Source organism: Zootermopsis nevadensis, unplaced genomic scaffold (genome assembly GCF_977971745.1).
Source record: "Zootermopsis nevadensis isolate Lab colony 2312 unplaced genomic scaffold, Znev_1.0 Znev_ptg000020l, whole genome shotgun sequence".
Lineage (NCBI taxonomy): Eukaryota > Metazoa > Arthropoda > Insecta > Blattodea > Termopsidae > Zootermopsis > Zootermopsis nevadensis.
The window spans coordinates 9,079,410-9,103,600 of NW_028259152.1; the positions used below are offsets into that span (position 1 = coordinate 9,079,410).

General features: G+C 37.4%; 2 protein-coding genes across 2 annotated transcripts in view; one reads left to right on the forward strand and one right to left on the reverse strand.

Moving 5' to 3' along the window:
* LOC110835357 (uncharacterized) overlaps positions 1–13,648 on the forward strand; it is a 30,497-nt gene extending 16,849 nt beyond the window's left edge. The window contains exon 3 of the mRNA XM_087351877.1: positions 6,591–13,648. Coding sequence (XP_087208003.1) covers positions 6,612–9,827 — 3,216 coding nt within the window. The 5' untranslated portion in view covers positions 6,591–6,611 and the 3' untranslated portion in view covers positions 9,828–13,648. The remainder of the gene's footprint in view (positions 1–6,590) is intronic.
* Positions 13,532–21,497, reverse strand: LOC110835358 (podocan). The gene is made up of 4 exons (XM_022075485.2): positions 21,343–21,497; positions 18,960–19,072; positions 16,153–16,342; positions 13,532–15,559 (listed from the first exon to the last, which is right to left on the reverse strand). The coding sequence occupies exons 3-4, from the start codon at positions 16,330–16,332 to the stop codon at positions 13,646–13,648; spliced, it is 2,094 nt and encodes a 697-aa protein (XP_021931177.1). The 5' UTR covers positions 16,333–16,342; positions 18,960–19,072; positions 21,343–21,497; the 3' UTR covers positions 13,532–13,645.
* Between the last annotated feature and the right edge of the window lie 2,694 nt (positions 21,498–24,191).

Genomic DNA, 24,191 nt, shown 5'->3' on the forward strand with positions numbered 1-24,191 from the left:
TTACATCCTCCCATTAAATCTCGACCTTCTAGAACGTTTCTTTATCAGTAATTCTGTATGAATTTCTTGTATGTAACATCCGGATTACATGTTCGTCCCATAGGAACTTCTTGGACTCTAATACCCTTACCATGTGAAATATGTGTATCAATATGTTTCTCGTTGAGTAATAAGTTAAAAAAATATCCCATTTATTTAATTATCCATAGGCCAAGTATTTTTCGGCCTTGTAATTTATGTATTTAATTAACTGTTAAAGGGAATATACATTTGTTACAGAAAAGAGGTTTACAAACTTTGTCACAAGTGGATCATTTGGTAAATTCTCTACTTGAATTATCAAATTCAGTTATTTTTAAATGTGGACGCACACTGTGCAAACCTAAGCTGTTTTCGTTGTTAACATGTTGAAAATTAATTTGACACATTATGATATGTCCAGCCAGTATCCGTTCTGCGGGCCGTAATTTGGATATCTGTGTTACAGAAGAAAAGTATTTACTTTACAGTGTGTAGTGTAATTCAGTTCTAAAGGGTTTTGACAATGAATAATTTAATTTTAACTGTGTGATGTGTTTCAATGCAAGACTAATGTGAGAAATGGAACGTTTGCAAGTGTTCCGTGAGAAATACCATGTCCTGCCCATCCTAAAATTTCACTGACCTGAACACGTGTTATGATCTGTAAATACTGGGCGTGGATCAAATCGTATGATTAGCAACAGTCGGAATGTAAACACAGGATTTCCTTTTAATGGCAAGATATCAGAATTTTTATACTAGGTATCGAAAATTTGCGGACGATTAGAAGGGTGTGAAAAGTTTATTTATTACACATACGAAAAGTTTGTATATGGACGTGGCGACATATAAACAAACTTGAATGTTATGTGACTTTTATCTAGTACATATGTTTTTCGTTTGTGTCATAAGTAAATAATTACACGCCCTTCAAATCGTCTGCTAGTTTATGGACACCCCTGTATAAATCTTTTTTTCAGACACATAACTGGTGAAATCGCAAATACGTGGAACAGTACAGCCTGAAGGGCAAGCATGTCCCGCCTGATTATTTGTGGATCGAGCGATTCAGGTTTTGTCAGAAGGCACTGTAGATATATTTTACTTGGTGTATATTTTGTGGCCAAATGAAAATCGCGGGCTTGCTAACTAAGATTCTTTATGATAAGATTTTATGAATAAATACGGACGTTTGTTTTATATTTTTATTGTAATTTCATCATAATCATCTAGCTGTCAAGGATTTTGAGCCTGATGACCCAGGAATCTTTTTAAAGCACTTCCTTTGTTTCTTTTTCCTATTGGTTTATGTTTCAAAATTTGATGTGGCAATCTGTCCTTGTCCATTCTTCGTACATGTTGGATCCAGTTGCTTCTGCATCTGTGGATTTTATAATTTATGTATATGTATTATAATAATAATTATATTATAATTATTATAATATTAATTATAATTATTACAATAATTATAATAATTTACAAACTAGATTTGCTGGATACGACAAATGGTTAGTTTGATGTGTCAGTAGATGGCAGGATTGATTTATTTTCACTGATAATATAAAAGAGCATAGATATATACGGGGAAGGATTAATTTCATGTCTTTACACTAATTTAATATAAAGGATTTCCTTATCCGTTTAAGAACAAAATTTATAATACTATTTTTGGCAATAACTTTTATTCGATATGTGATATAGGCCAGATATGGTAACTTCACGTTGGATGTCATTTATGTGTGGCCAATATCGCACCTTTGCTAAGAACCTCTGAACACGTACGCAAAAGAAGTGTATGTTCTTGTATCGATGTGCCAATCGTACGGCTTAGTTATTGGTTATTGCCAATGAGAATTTTTGTGACTCGCAGTGTCAGTAAACAACGTGCATCGCTGCGCATTCGTTCGTAAATTACGCTGTTAAAGACCGATTCCTTTCCGTTCCCTGCAGTGATCAGAAGACCTGTAACCCCATAGCCTTTCGCCAGATTTGTCTTGTCATCATTAATGTACCTTCCTACAATGACGAGGCTGCGGACTCGATGACCGTGGCTCGATTCTCTGCAGGGGCAGATATTTTCTTTTCGCCACCCAGTCTATACCGGCCCTGGAACCCTCCCAGCCTCCAAAACAATGGATACTCGGAGCAATTTCCACGGCGGTAAAGCGGTTACATCTAATGCCGAATTCGAGAATGCATGGAGTTTTAGCTTTGTTCCCCTCTACGTCTTAATGGCTTGCTGCTTTAAAGACCCAGGGATTACTCTATTCTTCTTGTACGTTTTATTTGTTCTGTCGGCCTGTGTTATTAGATGAATATCAAGTGTCGGCTTTGTAGACCTGGGACGATAACGAATTGAAGATAAAGCTGTAGGGGCCTGTTCTAAGGTTATGTTTACATGGAAAATAATAAGGCCTAATGCTGATATTAGAATCCACAGATTCAACACTGCTAAAACCAAATTATTTAGTACTGAAGATGGAAGCGGTATATTTCTCCTAAACGTTGGTATGCAGACTTATTGATCGTTAAAACAGGTGGAATATATATTTACCACTCGGCTTGAAAGGGTTAATTGTGTTTCCTTAAATACCTGCCTTTCAGAAAAAAATTTAAAATAAACATCGTCCTTCATGATGTCTATATTTTATGTAATGTCTCAATGTTATGTTCGATGAGCTGTTAAGAAAATCTGAGAAAATTTGCTTTGACGTCCACGTAAAGTAGGGTCTCCTGATCCCTTCATCTTGTGCGAAGAGTGGAAATTTTGTCGACAGTAATTTCCTTGTAATTCTAATTAATATTTTCCAATGGAAATGCTCACAGTATACAGAATTGAATAAAAATACCGCACTCTGTTATCTGACAATTTTCGTAGATACTGTTTCGCAAGAAACTGACGTATTTACTTTGGCGCCACATAGAAGTATTTTACGCCAGTTTTATTCCTGCGAAATTATATTACAATGAAGCTGTGTGTTTGTTTAAGAGGACTTCGTCAAATAACCACGTACGATAGATAAGAATTTCATTGCGTCGGAATTCTGTGAAATTATTTGATACTTATATCTTAATATATACCACATAGTATTGCGCAGTGATTTTTTATCTTATACGTGGAAAACTGTAACAGGAGAATGGAGAAAACAGGGTAACGAAGAGCATAATATTTTGGCACATTTAACCAAATATCAAGGTTAGGATGATTAGATGGTCAGGCGTATAATATGCATGGGGAGAAGAGGTTGCGTACAGAATTTCTGAATGAAAACCTGAAGGTGAAAATGTCATGTGTGAGAATTAGGCTTGGATACTGGTACAGTATTTACATCTATGTTAACAGGGTTTGAGGATGCCGGCTGTATTTTACTGGTTCAGTATAGGGTCCAATGGCAGGCTATTGTGAACACTGTAATTATCATTTGGGTTTGGCATAAGACGTGGAATTCCTTGGACAGGTTAAAAATACCCTGTTTATGGCTTCTAGAGGACTTTCTTTCGTGCTTTAATAGAAAATTATACATTTACATTTAGATAATATTCCAAATGTTTTGCTGCCTGTTGATTGTCGTGTTGTGGGCTGTGACACCAACCAATGTTTCTCCGGCTCTTTGTAACACCTACAAGGCTGCACGACGTCACAACCCGGAGGATCTCAGTCGACGGTTTCTCCACCGTGGGAACTTCGTATCCAATACAGTCTGTTGCTGTTCTTGTTCGTTATTCTTGGAAGTCATGAAATTGACCTAGCTGGGTTAAATAAGGCGGATTCTTCCACAAACAGTGCTCAGTCTATGCTTAAATTTTCCACAAATTTAATTACAGAGTCTGAGTGTAACATAGTCTGGATTGAGAAGACGACGAAGCTGGGAATATATTGTAGAGCTCTGGACGGGCATAAATTTTAGAATTTTACCTGGCCCGACTCATCCTAAGCCCGAAGTTTGTCGTCAAATATGTTACCCGTTCATCACCTAAACTACACTTCCTTTTATTCAAGCCCGAATGAAGCCCGATCTAGTCTTTAATGCATATTTATTTTAATATATAAATGCAAGTAATCCTTGGATGAACTATTTAATGATGCTCTAAAAACGCCTGAGATAATTTAGAGTTTGAGGAATGGTACAAAATATTTTTGGATCCTGAGTATGTGAGGTGTTGTCTCAAACTGTTTCATGGAGGGCAGTTACGAAAATCAAGTCGATGGGATTTGTTTCCGGAACCCGACTGTATCACATGCAACTACGAATAACATTTCATTTGCGAATAAATATGCCCTGAGAAAGCCCAAAATGTTCTGTAAGCATATCATTTGAACCAAGACCGAACCCTGCCCAGACCTGAACATTATATGTGCTACCAGGCCTGGGACCGCAGACCTCTGCATTAGCAAATGTGGATAGCCGCTAAGGGGTGGTCTTCCAACTCGTCTTACCTCCTAAGACAAGCGTGATATGCAATGTTACTAGGTCCTTAGAGTTAAGAGACCACTTGCAAGACCTAGGCATTGATGGTGTTGAACTTAATAGGATGGAACGTGAAGGTGTGGACTGAATTAACCTGTCTGAAGAGGTGATCCAGTGGTTGACTGTTGTGAACATGGTAATGAATTTACAGGTTCTATAAAAGATGAATCCCCCTGATGACGGGGGCAGTATGACCTCTGAAACGTTGGTAAACATCGACCAGACTACACGGCGCAACAACCCAGAAGACAGAAATCTTCATACTCACCGCTGTGAAAACCTCAAATCTTACATTATATACAAATAAGGAAACTCACACCTATCTCTGTCCTTTTATTACTTTATTTCCCTTAGGTTTACTTACTCTTTCCACTTCCTGTTATGTAATTTATTCCTTCATACTATGTCATTCTTCCATCCTCCTTTTACATCCACGTGTATTCTCAGTGCTTTATTCTGAAACTATTTTAGTTTCTTAGAGTTACGCACGAAGAGATATGAATACCAAAACAAAAAAACAACATATACAGTGCATAATACTTCAGATTCATTGGAAGGAGATGGAAGAATGACATATTCTTATGTGCTCACATTCTCTTTTCAGATATCATTTACATTGATTGCCATAATTCCTAAGTATTTATATCTGTACTTATCTATATTTTATGAATTAAATGACTGTAGCGGCATATTCTCAGTTTTATCTGCTATCAATTTATTTTACATCGAATATGATGTTGATTTCGCACGTTTGTATAACCAGTGTTAATCAGCGGTAAAGCACAGTAATGAATTTTATTGTAAATTTAGGGTGTTATGTGAGTTTTAGGAAGGTAGGAATGGGTAAATTGTTCATTTCTATTATGACATTTAGATAGTTTTTTCTTTAACTTTCAAATTAAAAACTTATAAAATAATATGTTGCTGTCACTGATTAGTACACATGTTCCACACAAATCTGCGAATACTATATCAGCTCATTGTAGTATCTGACTAAAAGTTGCATAACACGTGAGTATTGCCAGGTGCCGTATTTTAGTATCCAAAACTCACTGGCCATTTAAAATGTCATACCGTTTTCAAAATAGATAAAAGGAGAAGGGGAAAGTAAATGTTACTTAATTTTCTCATGTAACTATCAATGATATATGAGCCGGGATAGCTCAGTCAGTATAGTGACGGGCTGGACGACCGGGGTTCGATCCCCGACGGGGGCAGAGGATTTTTTCTTTAACCTCTGCGTCCAGACCAGCCCTGGGGCCCACCCAGCCTCCTCTACAATGGGTACCGGGGTCCTCTCCAGGGGGTAAAGCCGGCCGGGGCGTGATGCTGACCACTCACCCCATCTAGTGCCGAGGTCAAGAAAGAGAGGAGCTATACCTCCACTCCCCCCCAAGCGCCTACATGGCGTGTAGTGGGACAAACTTTACTTTACTTCACTTTACTTTTTACTATCAATGATATTACCTAACATTTATCTTTAATCATAAATATTTCAAATATATGTTAAGTCTTGATCAAATATGTCTCTATTGATTAGATAAGGGCTGACATTGTGCATTATCGCTACTAAGAATATGAGGTCCCCCTCTCCCCACATACGTGTGTTATAGTATTGTAGAAATAAGACATTTATGTAACATTTTGTATCAGAAACTTTATGGCAAGTGACCATTTTGGGGCCCTTTATGTAATAATAACGTTAAAATAAGTTTTAAACGGATTGGTTGTCATGGTGTGAACTGGATTGAAGCAGCTGTCACTTTGGTCCAGTTTTTAACTATATGGTGATGAACCTTTGAAATCCATAACAGAAATCTCTTATCCGCTACATAATAACTGTTGATCACTTAAAGATGTCTCTGTACCATGGATTTAGCTAGCTTGTTGGTTAATTTGGTAGTGACAAATGAAGTTTGTCGATTCGAATAATTAACCATTTGCTGCTTTCACAAATAAATTTCCTATTTTACAGTGAAATGTACACATAAAAGAAGGCATATCTACTGAACAGTGTTAAGACCTAATTTTGAAACACTCAGATGCATGTAATGTATTCAAAACATTTAATATTAACTCATATTTTATTATTTGTTACAGTTATAGCCAACTTGAGACAAGATGGCTGATTTCCAGTGGGCCATGGTGTTGTTAGTATGTTACCTTGTGGGGTTATTTGATAACAAACCAATAACAGCAGCTCCAGTTGACAATAGCCAACCAAGTCAACAAACTGATATGACGAACAGCACTTTGGTGCATATGGAAAATGATGTCGTCAATAGTGAAAATGAAATGGATATACACACCGAAGAAAATTATGATGGTGAAGATAGTGTGGAGGGTGAGGGAAATGTAAGTAGTCAAAAAGTTCAAGGAGATGGAAATGAAAAAGAATCAGAAAGCTCTGCTAATGAACATTTAAAAATTTCATCTGTTCCATATGAAAACAAGGACAGTTCAAAATCTCAGGATACCAGTACATTAAATGAAGAAGATAAGGAAGAAGAAAGTAACAAGTCCTCTGATGATGAAGAAGAAGCAGATTATGCATATGATGAAAGTTTTTCGTCAGAAACAGATAGTGAAAATTCACCATCATTACCCAATAACAGTAGCAAAAATGGACATGATGTAATTTTAGAGAGTGGTGGAGGAATTCATTCTGATAGCAGTCAGTTGAATTCACTGCCACTACCAGGTTCTGAGAAAGCAGATGACATTGAAATTTATAAATCCTCTGAGTTCACAGAGGCACCTGATTCAGAATTTCTTTCTGGTACTTATGACAACAAAGAGTTGCCACTTTCAGAAAATAAAATTGCCTCTTCAGAGAAAGATGATCGTGATGGAGATACTGTTCCTGAATACCATGCTCATAATGAATCAGACTCTGTTGAACATTCTGGTGAAGAAGAGCCTGTTACATTACATGTGAATCATAAAGAGGCTTCTTTATCACATGAAGAGTTTTCTACAGAACATGAACGTCACACGAGTTATGAAGTGGATCGTGATGCATCACATGATATTGAAGAGGGTACTGATGTGTCACATGGTTCTGAAGAGGATTATGGTGAATCACATGATTCTGAAAAAGATACACATAAATCAAATGATCTTAAAGAGGATCCTGTCACAGCACATGATTCTGAAGAAGGTACACATAAATCAGATGATTCTGAAGAAGGTACACATAAATCAGATGATTCTGAAGAAGGTACACATAAATTAGATGATTCTGAAGAAGATACACATAAATCAGATGATTCTGAAGAAGGTACACATAAATCAGATGATTCTGAAGAAGGTACACATAAATCAGATGATTCTGAAGAAGGTACACATAAATTAGATGATTCTGAAGAAGATACACATAAATCAGATGATTCTGAAGAAGGTACACATAAATCAGATGATTCTGAAGAAGGTACACATAAATCAGATGATTCTGAAGAAGGTACACATAAATCAGATGATCTTAAAGAGGATCCTGTTGCAGCACATGATAATGAAAGTGAAGAAGAAGTTACTGAAGCTAATGAAGAAGAGACTACTGAAAAAACTGAAACATTTCATAAGGATTTTTCACTAAATGTTAGCTATGAAATGGCAAGTGCTGCATTAGTCTATGGAAGTGCTCTGCAACATGTAAATGAGACAGAATTAGAAGATCAAAACAGTGAAGTGAAAGATGAAACTGAAATCTCCAGCACACTATCTCCTTCTGGTATAAGAGCAAGCAGAATTCACCTTCCTGAAAGTGATGATGTTAAATATAATAATGATAATAAAGATGATGTTGATGGAATATATCCTGCAAAAACAGATAATTCAGAGCTGTCTGAAGGAGCAGGAAATTCTACAGAAAGAATGTCTGCATGGAAGGATGATGGTGATAATGATGGATCTGTCATCATGGATAATGTTTCTGATACAGATGCATCTGATAAACCTGTGTTATGGGATGAAGAATCAGATGTCACAAGGGGTCAAAACCTCAATATGGAAGGAAGTGGAGACTTGGAAGAAAGTACCACAAAATCAGATACAGAAATTAAAACTGAACGTGTTCACCCTGGAGCAAGGTCATTTAGGCCATTATCAGCTGTTCAACTTTTTGACGACATTACATCAACTGAAGAGACAAGAGTCCTAGAAACAACAGAAATAAGTCATAAACATGATGACATTGAAGATAAAGGCAGGACTGATGCCCCAAAGGTTGATATACCAGAGAATCATGACAAGAAAGAAGATTCAGACTCAGAAAGAATAGATAAGAATATTCTAACCAAATCAGCCCCTGGTTCTGAAAATAACACTCTTGTATCTGGGCCACAGCTACAGAAAGACAAAATTAGAGATAAAGATAATGGTAATAGTATAAATGAACCTAATTTTGGATCTCAACCTCATGATTCTGAAGAACCTCAGACTTCAACAGGTTCATATATTGTTTTGGGTGTCATCATGGGTGTAATAGTTATTCTTCTTGGTTACTCAGTTGTCAAGAGCAGGCAGCGGAATGCACAGGAAGTAAAGAATGATGATTTAGAAACTGAAATGGCAGATATAAAGAAAACTCTCTTGCCAGGGAAAGAATTTAATGGTAGTATTTATCCTAAAGCACATCCAGAAGCAGATGAAAGTAATTCTAAACTGTTAGGAGATAAAGGAGGTAATGCAGAGATTGAAGAAACTCATGAAGTGGAGGCTGGAATAAATGAAAATGGTGTTCTTAATCAGAAAGAGCTTGAAGAAACTCATGAAGTGGAGGCTGGAATAAATGAAAATGGTGTTCTTAATCAGAAAGAGCTTGAAGAAAATCATGAAGTGGAGGCTGGAATAAATGAAAATGGTGTTCTTAATCAGAAAGAGCTTGAAGAAACTCATGAAGTGGAGGCTGGAATAAATGAAAATGGTGTTCTTAATCAGAAAGAGCTTGAAGAAAATCATGATTCACATAATAAGCAGGGTAATGATTTCAGTAAGCTTGAAAGTCAGCTGGAACCTTTAAATGTGTCAAATAACCCTTTCAAATCTCAGTCTCAAGATAGCAGCAATTGTCTCCCAGAAGCTGTTATTCCAAAGGAATATGGAGAATCTGTTGCTCAAAGTGCAGACCAGTCAGTGAAGAACCCATTTCATCAAAATCCTTGCAACAGTGGAAATGGAAACAGTGATGGTCTGTCAGCAGTTCATGGCAGGGCACAGGAAAATCAGTCTACTCCGTTGTATTCAGCATCTCCTGTGAGAGTTGTCGTAAGACACGTCACTACAACACCTGTTTTTATAAACAAGCAGCCAAACATTGTCACATACATAAGACGTTAATATTTAGGAGTTGTAATTTTTTCATATCTGGAGGAATAACCTTGAAAGATGTTATTCTGTTAATGAATAGTAAGTCTGAACCGGTGATTCTGGAGTGCAGCAGTCAGCTGTTTTCAAGAACAATACAAAAACATTAGAAATAATCAGATTAATTGTGTTGTAAGGAGTTTCACCCCTCCAATCTTGGGATTTATTCTGCCAAAGAGTATTCATTCATTCAGTGACTTAAATTTTCCATGTATATTTTGGAACTTTAACATCAGAATTTTATTTAACTCACTGACATACTATTTAGACTTCTCAAAATACTTTTATAAATGAAGTTCAGATTTTTAAAAATAATTGCTTAAATTTTATTAAAGTAATTATTTATAGTTCTACATCTGTTTACATTCTTACATAGGCTATTTTGACTCTCATCTTGGTGTTAGTGTAGCCAAGTGGCAGATGTCTCATAGCCACTGAAGTATTCTAATGGGTTAAAATTGGTTAAATATGAGGACTAGAAGCATTTCTTTTTCTTTACTTATTCACAATTATAAGTCTTGGAGAGTAAATTATATTTTTTGTATTTATGAATAAGAAAAATACTTGTAGGTAGATATCTGCAAGTCCACATATCTTCACCACTGTGAGAACTTCAGATCTCGTAGAGGAAAATGTTTTTTTATAGTTCCTGGCGCTGAATATTCGAAAGTGTATAATTATCAGATGGGAAACATATGAAACAAGACCATTCAAAAATGCTTATTTTTTCAAAACTGTAACCTCAGTCAACCAAAATGATCTCTTAGTATAGAGGGTTGGATACTGAATTCTGTTTATCAACAGCAGAAACTGTTGAGTGGATCCATTGTTATTAAGTATGTAGGACTGCTGGATGATTAATTTTTCAATCATAGTTGGATCATCGATTAAAAATGGAAGCTGAAGGATCATACCTGAAGAAAATTGCTCTGTAACTTTTGTTAGACAAAGTCTGTTTTGGTGTTTATAGTTTGTTTATTCTCATGGAATGCTTATTCATGGATAAACGTGTTTCACAACATTCTGACCTTGAAGGGTTCCAGTCGTCTTCTGAGGATGTGTTTTTTTCAGCTGGTAGCAACAGGAGTCTGAATGGGCCACATTTTGAATTTAAAATAATGTATTTCTGTACATTTCAGTACTTTGAGAAGTGTGAGAATGTGTTCAGCCTTGTTTTGTTATCTCATTGGCTTGTGCTGCTGTTTGTTAGTTTTCTACAACATATGAATGAAAAGCATAACAAAGTACAAAGAATAATATGAACACAGTTCATGCATGCATACATATGTACATGATTTGGTGTGCCATAGGGTTTTGAACTTAATTTTGTTGTGCCCCGATGTGAAAGCAGCTGAGAAAAACTGGACTAGTTTCTACGTTTCACCATTGCCACAGTTACCTAATGCTGAATAAGGTTAAATATTTTATAAGACTGACATTTGTGTTTCTTTTAATAATGATAATTTATTGTTTTAATTATGAAGTTATGACAGCAGTTATTACAAAAGACGTATGAAGAAGGGTATTTTTCTGGCGTAGCAGACCAATACATAAATCTTTAACCACAATGCTTTATTTAATGTAGCAGTACAACATTTACATTTCTTTGTTCTTTACTGTGAGTTGGAAAAGGTTTAGAGCTTAGCTGAAGTCTCTGAACAATTCTTATAGATTCCAAAATAGTATCTCTTTTGGATATTGTAATTAGAATATAAATTATGACAAAAAATATGTATTTTTGAAGCATGCTGTAAATTGAGGTTGTAATATTGCTCTTCTGCAATTAACCTTGTGATACATATAACTATTTTTAATATGTGATACAAAAGAGAAAAGGATATCGAGGTTAAATCTAATGTCAGTTTTGACTGTAGCCACAGACTGTAGGTAGCAGATTGTACAAATTTTAAAATAATTGAGATAGAAGGACAATATCAATAATTAAGATATTTATACTACAAAAGAAGGGAATTGGAGAAGAATTAAAATCAAGATAAAATGAAGAATATGAAACCATGAAATCAGGACAGTAGAAGAAGAATGGAAGCTGTTTAAAGAGACACTAATAACAGCTAGAGAAGATATGTGGGTGACCATCAGCAAGGAAAGGTAAAATGAAATGTCTTGGTGGAACAACAAAATTTCAGAAACAGTAAAAGAGATAAGTATGACGTGGAAAAAGTGATTTGAAGATAGAGGAGAAGAAAATGAGCAAAGATGGGGAAAGTGTTCGGATTTCTTGAAAAGTAGTTACAAAAACAATTTTTAAATACTTTAGAAAATTTGAAAGACATTTATTATATAGAGTAACACAGAATAAGAGAAATTATGTAAAAAAAAAAAATGTAAAATCTTGAACAACCGAGAGCAGCTAAGGTGGAAATAAAATATATATATATTTTAGATTGATAATGAAGCTTTTTCTAAAAGTTAATGGGTGAGACAGAGGAAGAAACAAAGCAAGAATTTGGTGTGCAGGAAGATGTGCAAATAAAAGGGAGGGAAGAAATGAGTTTGCTAGACGCGGTAATAACAATGAGAAAAATGGCAGATGGAAAGCAAGAAGAGAAGATAAAATATCATCAGAAATTATGAAAGCTGGAGGATATGCAGCATATCAGAGGCTGTGCAGAGTTTTAAGAGGTTTATAGAAGGAAAGAATAATACTTGAGGACTGGAGATACAACAATTCACAGAGGGATTACTGTGATTAACCACTAGGTCTTATGAGCTGAACATAATTATTTTCATCATCATCATTGTCATTGTATTGTCATGAGTTAAATGGGAATCCTGCTCACTGGGTGGTTTCTTAAAATAATATTGTTTTCTGTATTTATTCTAGCAGGGTGGGTGTAGGCCATGATGGTAAGACACAATACCTAAGTATTATTGTTGTAGGTGAAAAACTATACAATTAGCAAACTCCATATAAATCAATATTTATATCAGTTTATGAAGTTCTTATGTGCCATCATGTAGGTCTTTGCACAGGTCAGAAGACAGACTGAGCTGTGCACTGAATAACCTTGTGTTATTTAAAATTTGACATTCACGTGCATCACATAAGCAGTTGTATAATAAAATTACAATAAGATTTATGCAGTTTGTTTTTGGTTTCATCACTTTAAATAGGCCTATACCTGAAATAGGTGTGTAATGATTTGCTGTATTAATCATGTGTATTTATGTTTAAACAGATTGGAGAAAAACAGAGTATGAATATAAATATACTTGCACACACACACATATTTACACACTTTTTAAAACTTCTGTTATGTAATGTCAGTCCCCAAAGACAAACCTGTGGGCCAGTCAAATGACAAGAAATTTTAGAGTATGCTGTATGCATAGTGGAGTGGCGAGTGTTACAGTCAAGTAATGTGGCAGATCTCTAAACAGATATTGTTCATTTTGAGGCATTTGCACTTGCAATTAAGAGACAATCAAGAAACATTTTGTTCATATGTCTTTAGAGTAGCTTGTTCACATTTTGACATGTAACTAGATTACAAAAGCAGTCTTGTGTGGGTGGAAAATAGCGATGGATCTGACCAGTAATTAAAGCTTTAGAGGTTAATGATGGCACTGAATCAAGTGAAGACAACAAACTGATTTTGTCTCTCCATTTGAATCACTGCGTGAATAAAAACACTAATGACATTGCATTACACATGTTACAGAGTTTAATCATTTTTATTTTTGATTCTGTCACTTGTTACTTCATTTGATGTTACACTGTGCACATTTTTATAATAAGGGAAGAATTAAATCTGGAGAGTATTGCACATTTATTTAGTATGCTTACTCAGTGGTTTGGAAGCACCTCGTTCATCGTCACTATCATCACTACCTACTGAATACTCTCCTGAGTGTATAGTTTCACTGTTACTATTCATTGAATCATTATCTTGTTCACTGTCCACACTATCCTCCACTCCTGCCCTTGACACAATGTCTTCTCTGGATCCACTCAGCATCTCCATTGCCTCCTCATATGTCGGTGGTTGCGTTGCCTGGCTCTCTGACCTCTCGCGTTCAGTGGTTCTTGGCGGCCTCAACTCTGGTGAACCTGGAGTACCAAAATCAAAATTCTCCCGCTGCTGAAACTCGACTCTCGAATGAGTTTCGTAAGTACGGCCCATTTCGCTCTGTATTTCTTCATGTTCCTCTTTCATTCGCTTTTTAATACTATGTTTAATGCCTCCAACAATAGCAAAGATCCCTGCAGCTGTTATTATCAGTATTAAAAGTGCAGTGCCATAGTGTGTTAATCCAAATGAATTTTCTGCCTCATCAGATGGATACCATACCTGATGGCATGCTTTTATCCAAGATTTCCCAGCTAGAGAATCTGGTGACATGCATTTTATATCACCTTGTTCTGACTGTGTAACTTTTACTGGGTAATTTGTTAGAAATTCCCAAAATATTTTGAAACTTTCTGAATAACAATCGCAAATCCAGGGATTATCTGCAAGTTTTAATGAATCGAGACGGTCATTATAATCAAACATGTTAATTTTGAATGGATTTATGAATCTGTTTCCTATTAAATTAATACTTCCAATTTCAGGAAATCTCTTGAAAGTTTCGTTAGTGAGCAGTGACAATCTGCAGTAACTTAGGTCTAGATCTCTCAAGTTCCATGATTGGATGTTGTCTGGAATATTTTCTAATGGATTGTGAGAAAGATTTAAATGTGCCAACCAAGGTAACCCTGTTAAAGAGTCCTTGCTTATCTCTCTAATCTGGCACTGACTTAGGTCTAAATTCTCAAGCATTAAGATACTTAAATTTCCAACACTTTGGAGACGATTCACAGATAAGTCTAGTGTCTTCAGGTTGTAATTTGTCGAGAAAGCGTTCCAAGGAAGGGTTCCCTGTAGTGAATTTGTTGACAAGTTGACAAATGCTAGTTCCCTTGCTGCTATGAATGCCTGTGGATGTATGTCCCTTATTTCATTTGCTGACAAATCGAGTTCAACTAGAAACTTGTTTTTGAGGAATGTTCTTTCTTTTAGGGTTACAATTTTGTTGCCCCTCAAATTTGCGTATGTCAAATTTGGGAACCCGTGAAGTCCAGGCATTGTAAGACTACAGTATGCGGCTTCAAAAACTTGCAAAGACTCTGACGTTAAGTTACCATGATTTACTGCAAATTGAGTGTTACCAGACAGTTTTAAAGTGGTGAGAAATGGGAGGTTACGTAATGCATTTGGATTCATGGAATCTATGTCACAGTAGCTCACGTCTAGAGTTGTTAACGTCGGAGATGAAAGATCGTCCATCCACTTGATACGATTAAATGACAGGTCAAGATTCTGCAGTCTTTTGAACCCCATCAGGGCCTTCCCATCGAATTGTCTGATGCCACAAGAACTGAGCTGGAGGTCTTCCAGGGACGAACTTGTCACTCTCATTTGACTCTCCTTCCCAGTGAAAATCGCGAGGTTGTTGTGTGAGAATTTTAAAGTTTTAAGCCTTAACAACGTCTGAAGAAGAATTTTTGGGTTAATATGTGCCCAGTCTGTGAATGAATTGTGCGATAAGTCGAGATATTTGAGGCGGGTAAGTTTTTTAAACGCCGTCGTGGAAATCCGTGATATCTTGTTCCGGGCAAGTTCCAGACCTTCCAGTGCAGTATACTTATCGAGGTTTGGAATAATTTGTATAGCGTTGTCCGTCAGGTCCAACCATTGCACCTGCAGTGCATAGAAATACGTTTTTATTTAATCTATATACAAAACATATTTACTTTGTATGCAAAGTTATTCTCAAATGGGAATAGCTGTTGAGCACCTTTTACAGTTTATGAAATATATAGCTCGTACATTATATAGTTACTTTAGTTGACTGACATTTTGATGTCTGTGAATTGGCAATGGGTGAATGAACTGATTATTTCTACAGCCAGAAATTCTATCATATTAACCCACTACTGGAGTTCCTGTTGGAGTTGCAAAAGAAACTGGAACAGATTTCTGATTCCATGTCTCACAAGTCGTTGACTAAGCACAGTTTTTCTACATTTATTTCGTTTCTGTAGTACTGTAAGGCATCGGAAAGGAAATTTGTATCACCAGCCACTTTTATCACTGTGTAACTCCGAAGAATTTCCATCTTAACACAGCGTTTAAGCCCACTAAGCAGCGAAGATCAGTGTTTTGTTGGTGAGCGATTATTAGATTTTCAACGGCAGTGTTTTTGGACTTAATTATTTTATCATGATAAGCATACCAGAATGTCATTAAATTTAGAACTAAGAGAGGCTGCTACAGGTTTCCTGAGAACTTACTCTCGTGTCGATGTCTGCGGGGAAATTATTGAGGCTCAGGTCGGAACAGTTGACTGTTATCGGTGGTTCCTCTAGGACACAGGAGCAGTGCCATGGACACGTTCCAGAAGCACTGACCATTGTTATCCATAGGATGATGACTGAAAGACTGTCCAGAACGAGAGCCATGTTGAACAGCATACTCCGTTACCTGAATTCATATAGGAACAGGTTACAGACACTCTGGCAGTAACTTATCCTTTATGCAGTGGACGTGCTGAAGCCAACAGTTTATACTCGTGGATTTTCATGCGTTCTATACACGAATTGAATAACATTAAAGCACAATAAGACATCGTTCCTGTCCGTGTATTTGATCTTCAGCACGCCTAATTTATTATAAAAATTGTGAGATCGAAGTGTTTAGGATAGAAAAAGGAGTCTATGAATGCATACAGAGTTTTGATTCGGAAACATCTTGGGAAACGTCCATTTTGAAGACAGAGAAAGAGATGGGAGAATAAAGTTACGGTGCATTTTTTAGAACTAGTATGTGGGAACGTACGGTGGATTAGTAGGATTTGAGTTTTTCCCGGCTGTGAGTCCGAAGACGACTAACATCTGGGTTGTAACGCCATGTTGTAGTCTGGTAGAAGTTTAGTGTCAGAGTTCCTTGGTGCTTCCATCATCAGGGCGATGACTCATCGCCCTGATGATGGAGGCCCTATAACCCAGACGACAGCCATCTGTGGAAGATTAAACTTGATAAAGATCGTGTTCGGTGGCAGGTCTTGGTATTAGCGGTGTTAGTTGGTGGTAGAAGAAATTAAATAAAGGAGCGCCATATGCAGCGTGATGTAAGTCTATTTGTGTCTTCAATGAACGAAGCGCAATGAGAGGGCTAACCTATATGTAAGCTTATTCCAAAATGATGTAGCTATACAATTTATCACTGTTGTTTACAAGGTGTTTCGGACGTTTCGTGAGAACTTTTTAATATGTATAGGCCTAATTAATTTAAATACAGAATTGCTTGTTTTTCCCCGTATGTTTTTGGTGATGGTATTGCGTAACAAATTTATTTGTTTAGGACTTTCTCAATCGTTTATTGGAAGTTTTTAAATTGTTTTAAAATCTACATTTCGAAGAATGGATCTTCCTGCGTTGTTAGGTACAGAGCCAGACACCTATTATGTTGGATCCAGTAGACCAAGCTATTCCCAAAACTCTCTGACTATAAAAGACGAAGCAAAATGCAGCCTTCCAAGCGTGACTTTTTTTAGACAATTTTAAAACTTTCAACATACGATGGATGAAACCCAAAGTAATAAAATAGACTTGTTAGTTGTCTTCCGGGCTTACTTGACTCTAAACCTGAAACTTGTCATGTGACAACCGCACTGACTGATAGCACCTTTCTGTTAAACAAACAGCGCTATCAGTGTTATCAGACTTTCTCCTCCTTTAGATACCTAAGTATCAGTGGACAAACTGCACCTTTTTGTCGTACATTGAAGGGATTCAAGCATAGCAAATCTCGTTTGTGATGCAGTTTCAGCAGACAAAAATTTTTCTCCGACACGTGGATTTTTGTTAACATTGGTGAACTTTTAGAGATACATTTTCGCTACTTGTATGCAGGTTATTTATGACCTAATCTCGTTTGACATATAATAAGTAAATTATGAGTTGGTGAAAAATATATTTACTTTTCTGTATTTTCCTCTCCAGTAATCCATTACTTCATTAAAGTATTGTGTGCTCGGCCTTAACTCTTTGAAGCACGAAGGTCATGTAAATTAGTTGAAAAGTCAGTTCGTATCGCAAAAAAACGTAACGCATCTGTGTTACGAAGACCACCCGTCCAAAATCCAAACCTTGGCGTCCTCGTCGCGGAGGGGGTGGGAGGGTGGGGGTAACGTCTTTGGACGACGAACAGGGCTCTGGTACACCGCAGCAAAGGTGCGAGGCATTCAGGTCGTTAATTATACCTTAGTGCCTCAGGCAGTACACCATCCTAACAATTCCTTTCGCCCGCTTCAGATTTTGTGGTTGGTAATTATTCTTTCATCTGTCGTATGGAAGAGAAAACGTTAAAGATGTCACAGAGCAGTCAAGAGAACTGGGGGGGGGGGGGGGGGGTCTTATTGTGACTTCGGCGTATCTTCCCTGAGACTTGAGGGTCGTCTTTCATTCCTGTAGCAGCAGGAGTAAACATTGCATCTTGTGGAAAAACAGTGATTTCAATCCAAGATGATAAAGTTTGGTGGAATATTTGACGTGTTCTGATCACAGTATTTCTGATCAGGGTAGCGAACCTTCTTTTGCGACAAGCAATAGAAGGGACTGATTGGAAACCAGGAAATCTGGTCAGAAAATGTCATGTGTCTGATACTGTCGGATCATAGGTACAGTCTGTTTAAAACAGGTAACTACTAAGGTTACTTCTAGTGACCTTCAAGAAAACTGATTGGTATCCTATGTGGAGGTCCCAATTGTAAATTATGGGGCAGCATCGCGTTAAGTACGCTCGGTAGAGGATGTAAAGTTGACTGTTAAATGGTTGCAAAGATCCTTTCTCTCATCCTACTACTGTCATTATTCTGTTAGGATCTCTCACTCGCCATATGGGTTTCTCGGTGAGTTGACAGATCTTATAGCCCAGACAAGTCGGCTTTTAAAGAGCTAAATGACCGAGGAATGGACCCTTATAAGGAAAGCCGAAAGATCCTTATGGACGGGGGTGCTGCCAGGAGATTGAGGCAGGGTCAAACTCATGAGGATTGTGGCAAAACGGGCGAACAACAGATTGGGCTCTGTGAAGTTACCTGATGGATGCTGTACTTAGTCGGGAAGAGAGACCTTGTTTGAATTACACATGGTCCATTTTCCGGACTCCAGACTGACTGATGGATCGACGGATGGTCAGCGGCGGTCGCACCTGAAACAGAACAGCCTCACGTTTCCTCTGAGATTGTCAGATGCTCAAGTTGATTGTTAGGAGCTCCAATAGCAGACGTAAAGTTGCTATTCTAATGAGCTTGCATGGGGGTCCGCATACAATCATTCTAATCGGGCAGTGAGGAGGTCCCCATATAGCCATTTAAACGGGCCTATACGAAGACTGCTATAGGCTTTTTCGAGGACCCCGCCCCCCTCCCAAAGCCATTGTAATTGACTCATGAGGTGGTCGTTTTAAGCCACTGTAATGGGTCTGGAAGGAGGACTCTCACTGCAGTGGGCCTGTATGGAGTGATCTGCATAGATATTCTAATGAAAATATGTGGGGACCACCACATAGCCTTTCGAATGGACCTTTATGAATGTCCTTTCTTTACAGTTCTTATGGATCTGTGTGGAGTGCCCTATATCCGTTCCATTGATTCTGTAAGCGGACCTGACATTGGGCATTTATGGAGACCCCCGCACACCCTCTTTAATGGTCATGTGTGGGGTCCCACTGAAACGGTTATATGTGGGGGGCCTCTATGTAGCCTGTTTAATTGTGGGCCCCTGTGTAGCCATTCTATTAATCACGTATTGAGGTTCATTTTGGAGACATGCCTTTGGAATTTTGTGTAGTTCACGTAATATATACGCCCATTTGCTTTCCGAAATTTGTGGCCAAATATGTGCCTATATAGTCGCCTACTTTGTTGGCTGTACGTCTCCATTCTTGCCTATTTTACTGTCTGTTATTCATTGAGACCAGAAAAAGAACACAATATGGTCAAAACTCCGGAAAGTGTTCTGAGTTCGATTCTAGGTGAGGGCGGTTCCTGTGGCCCGGAAACTAAGCTTCTTGAAATAATGGTGCCAATACCATAGTTGTTTACTTCGAAGAGCAGGTTACAGAAACAAAGGCCACAACTCCGAAAAATAGTGCTGGGTTTGACTCCCGGCGAAGATGATTTCTGTAGTTCTGGTACTAAGCACGATAGTTGAACGGCGCGAAGACCAAAAGTTATTTTGTCGAGGACTACATGAACAAAGATCAACCAGAGAAAATATCCTGGGTTTGAGTCCTGATTTTTCAGTTATTCGGTAACTTGGCATGTCAAGACAAAGTTCCCTCGGCGAGGAGCGTACAGGATCTAAGGTCACAAACTCGAAAATTGTCCTGGGTTCGAGTGTTGGTGAAGATGATAGATTCAGGGATATGTTTTGTTATATTCAACGGTAAGCATCGAACGATCAGGACTGTTATACGCTTTCGGGTAATAAACATTAATAATAAATGGAAGCATTTGCTTAATTTCTTCGCATTCACACTGCGGGCTCTCAGATAGTAATGGCCTTGACAGTTATAATAGCTTTAGACCATATATGGTCATTTACGCGGGAATGTTATAAAGTGTGGTTAAAATGCGTGACTAATGGACATGTAAGTGCCTCCATATGCCAGTGTTGTAATCGTCATACAAAATCATCGTTACGTGACTGTTATAATGGCTAGACGCAGACCTCTCTACGCACCTGATTTAATTGCTATAAATGGGCTGGTGGTTGCACAAAATATATAAAGTAAAGTTTGTCCCGCTAAGTGCCATACAGGCACTTGGGGTGAGCTCCTCTCTTTGTTGACCTCGGCACTAGATGGGGGTGAGTGGTCAGCATTACGCCCCGGCCGGCTTTACCCCCGGGAAAGGACCCCCAGTACCCATTGTAGAAGAGGTTGGGTGGGCTCCAGAGCCGGTCTGGACGCAGAGGCTAGAGGAAAAATCCTCTGTCCCTGTCGGGGATCGAAGCCCGGTCGTCCAGCCCGTAGCTAGTCACTATACTGACTGAGATATCCCGGCTCTCACAAAATATATATATATCCTGTTATTTCGAAAGTCCTTACTATTTATCGTTCACGTTTAGCCTGTGATTTCTCATTCAAATCTACGCAGGTTCAACAGTTAGAGTTTTTTAAACAGACCATATTTATATAATCCTCTGGACATTTTATTACGTGCAGTTATAATAAAACTTACTTACGTTTTGTAGGAACATGATTGCACTGTCCTTACTTGCAAATGACAGCAACAGTTGAAATTGTTTGATTTGGGTGGGTGACTGTTCGTAGTTAGAGAGCTCTATCATTCTTTTATTCTGTTCTTGAAAGACTCCTAAAGTCGCTTATTTTTTGTTTTGTTAAAGTTACCCAGAAGGACTCTACAACAAACATGAATCTTACAGGTAAAACTTAAAACCTCACAAGTAACTTACTTGATTATTGTCCACAGGAAACAGCTTTTTCTGAAAGCCATATTTAAATTGAAAATTACGAATTCCAGCGAGCAGTGTCGGATATTTCACTTATCACAGAATACGGCAGAGAAGAGAAATGCGAGTCGGTGGATCGTGTTATCTTTACAATTATCAGCCTTTATTCGGGCTACGTCATGCTTTTATCATACAGACTTGTTACGGCCACAGTCGTTAAAGCAGAAGTTATCTTCTCTCACCTTTGTAAAAAATATTGTGGCAGTAGTGGTTGCAGTACCTGGGAATGTCAGTAACAAAAGAAAATAAATTTTACTACTCTGCTATGTAACAACTTCATGATTAAAATGTACAAAACTAAGATTACTTTTCTTGTTTCGTGAAAATGGATTTATGACTCACATGGAAGAATGTGGATTAAGGCTGATTGAGGAGAACATGTTTACCCGAAATAGGGGAACTAACAGAAGATGGAAAAGATTACATCGTGAGATGCTTCATAATCTGTACCCTTCCCATTGTTAGGGTGATCAGATCACAGGTTGATGCATGTACCACGAAGAAAGGAAGTGTATGGAACATTTTAGTTGGAAAACCTGAAACAGAGAGACATAAAACGATATTAAGATGAAGATGAAAGAGTAATATTAAAACATATCTCAAGAAAACAGGCTGTAAAAGTATAAAATATAGCCGCCTGGCTCAGGATAGGGTCCAGGTTCTTACGAATAAAGTAATTAACTTTCGGATTCAATAAAAGACAGTCAGGTTGAGCGAATATTAACTGCTTAAAGAAGACTTCTGTATGGAGTCATTTGTCTATTTATTATAACACATATTAATATCAAACTTTGTAAACATTCTCAAACGTGTATGAAAATGTGTTCAACACAAAAATCTCATGAAGAAGCTTACACTTGAAACATTTTTGATACGGAATAAGACTTTAATAATGAACACAAAATGACCTTCCTCATGCCTATATTACGCGTAATATTATGAGACAGGGTAACTCAGTCAATAAAGTTGCAGTTACGTCTTTATCGATTGGTGTTTAATTTCCGATAGGGATACGAACCTTTGTTTTCGCAATCAAGTCATTAAGTGCTATGAGATCTCTTCAACTTCCCTTTCGATGTGTACCATTGCTACTTTCCCTGTGTACAAAGTGGTCAGATTGTGGAATGAACCTCTAATATAATGCCGAGGCCTGTAATGAATGTGCCTGTACCCTTCATGCAGTGGTACAGGGATAGGAATGGAGCCTCTGTTAAAATGTTTGTTGACAGTGGGTTTTATGTATAAAAAATAAATAAGCAGTAAACGAGTATTTCTAAATTGAAAAGAAAGTATTAGGACAATACGGTCTCTCCAATGACTAATCTATTATAAAGACGCTTAAAGACATGTTACTACTTTTCCCAGATATTCTTGCTTCTTGAAGAAGTGACGATTCTCTTAGTTTCCTAAAGGCCAGTTACAAAATCTTATTTATATCAGCTACTATCAGTGTTACTTTGTATTTAGTATGAACTGAAAACTTGGAGATTAGATATGATGTGGTGAAGTAACATGGATGAAGTAAGGATCAACAGAACTTAGTTTCCTGGTTACGTTTGACTTGAATCTGACCCTCGTTTAATTTTACCTACAATATCTTAAACCAAAATAACCAATAGGAGTGTCAGAGTACACACATTTATTGTTTTTTGGCGTAAATACGTCTATAAGGAAGGGCCATTAGGCAAAAAAGTGGAACGAAAAAGGGGAACGAAGAAGTGTAACAATGGTTACCTAGGGAACGTCGTGTTTACTCGGAATTGTTGTTACCTAGGAAACGTTACATTACATTAAAATACATTACTTTACATAACATTCATCTACCACAGACCCATCTTAAGCGTAACTAATTCAAGTTAAGCATTCAAGCATTTTTGTTACCTAGGAAACGTCATCTGCTTACTCGGCATTGTTGTTACCTATAAAACATTACATTACATTACATTACATTACCTTACCTTACCTTACATTACATTACCTTACCTTACCTTACATTTCATTACATTACATTACTTTACATTCAGCTACCACAGCCAATATATAAACTTCCTTTCCGTATAGACGTATTTACGTCAAACTCTCCGGAACCGTGGTTCCACTGTCAACTTTTTTGACAAAAGTAAGGACGTTGTTGAAATTGAATGTCTAATGAAGGCACATGTTGGCTAAATATATGTTTACAAAGAACAGCCAAATTGTAAGTTGAAAAGGGAAGATGGAAATGTACCAATATACAGGTTGTCTCAAAAAGGTTTATGCACACATTAAATAAAATAAAAGTATTTAATAAGCTAAACCAATACATATGTCAACATTGAAACTTGGTAAATTAGCGAATATAGCTACTCAAATTGACCACAGTTCAGATCCCATTGTGAATACAACATACGGTGATAGGTAGCAAGGTAAATATTACGCATTATAATGTTTATAGATTTTTGGGACATTTTATGTAAGAATATACATATATATGTATATTATTATTTTTTCCATACAAACTTAGCTATGCAGACACATTGTTTTCAGAAAGTTCACAGCAAAACAAATATTTAGTCTGCGAAAGAAATTTCAATCCTTTCTTTGATTTTCATGGGAAATTGTAGACACATGTAAGGCATTCCAATCCACGTGTATCTAGCCATATCAAAATTTTTTGAGAATCCTCCCCAACCGATAGCTGCCAGAACGGTCTCTGCCATACCGTATCTCTGACAGAGCGGTCACTGCCGGACTCGGTCTTTGTATGACCCGGTCCCTCACGGTCGGTCTCTGCAAAGACGGTGTCCAGCAGA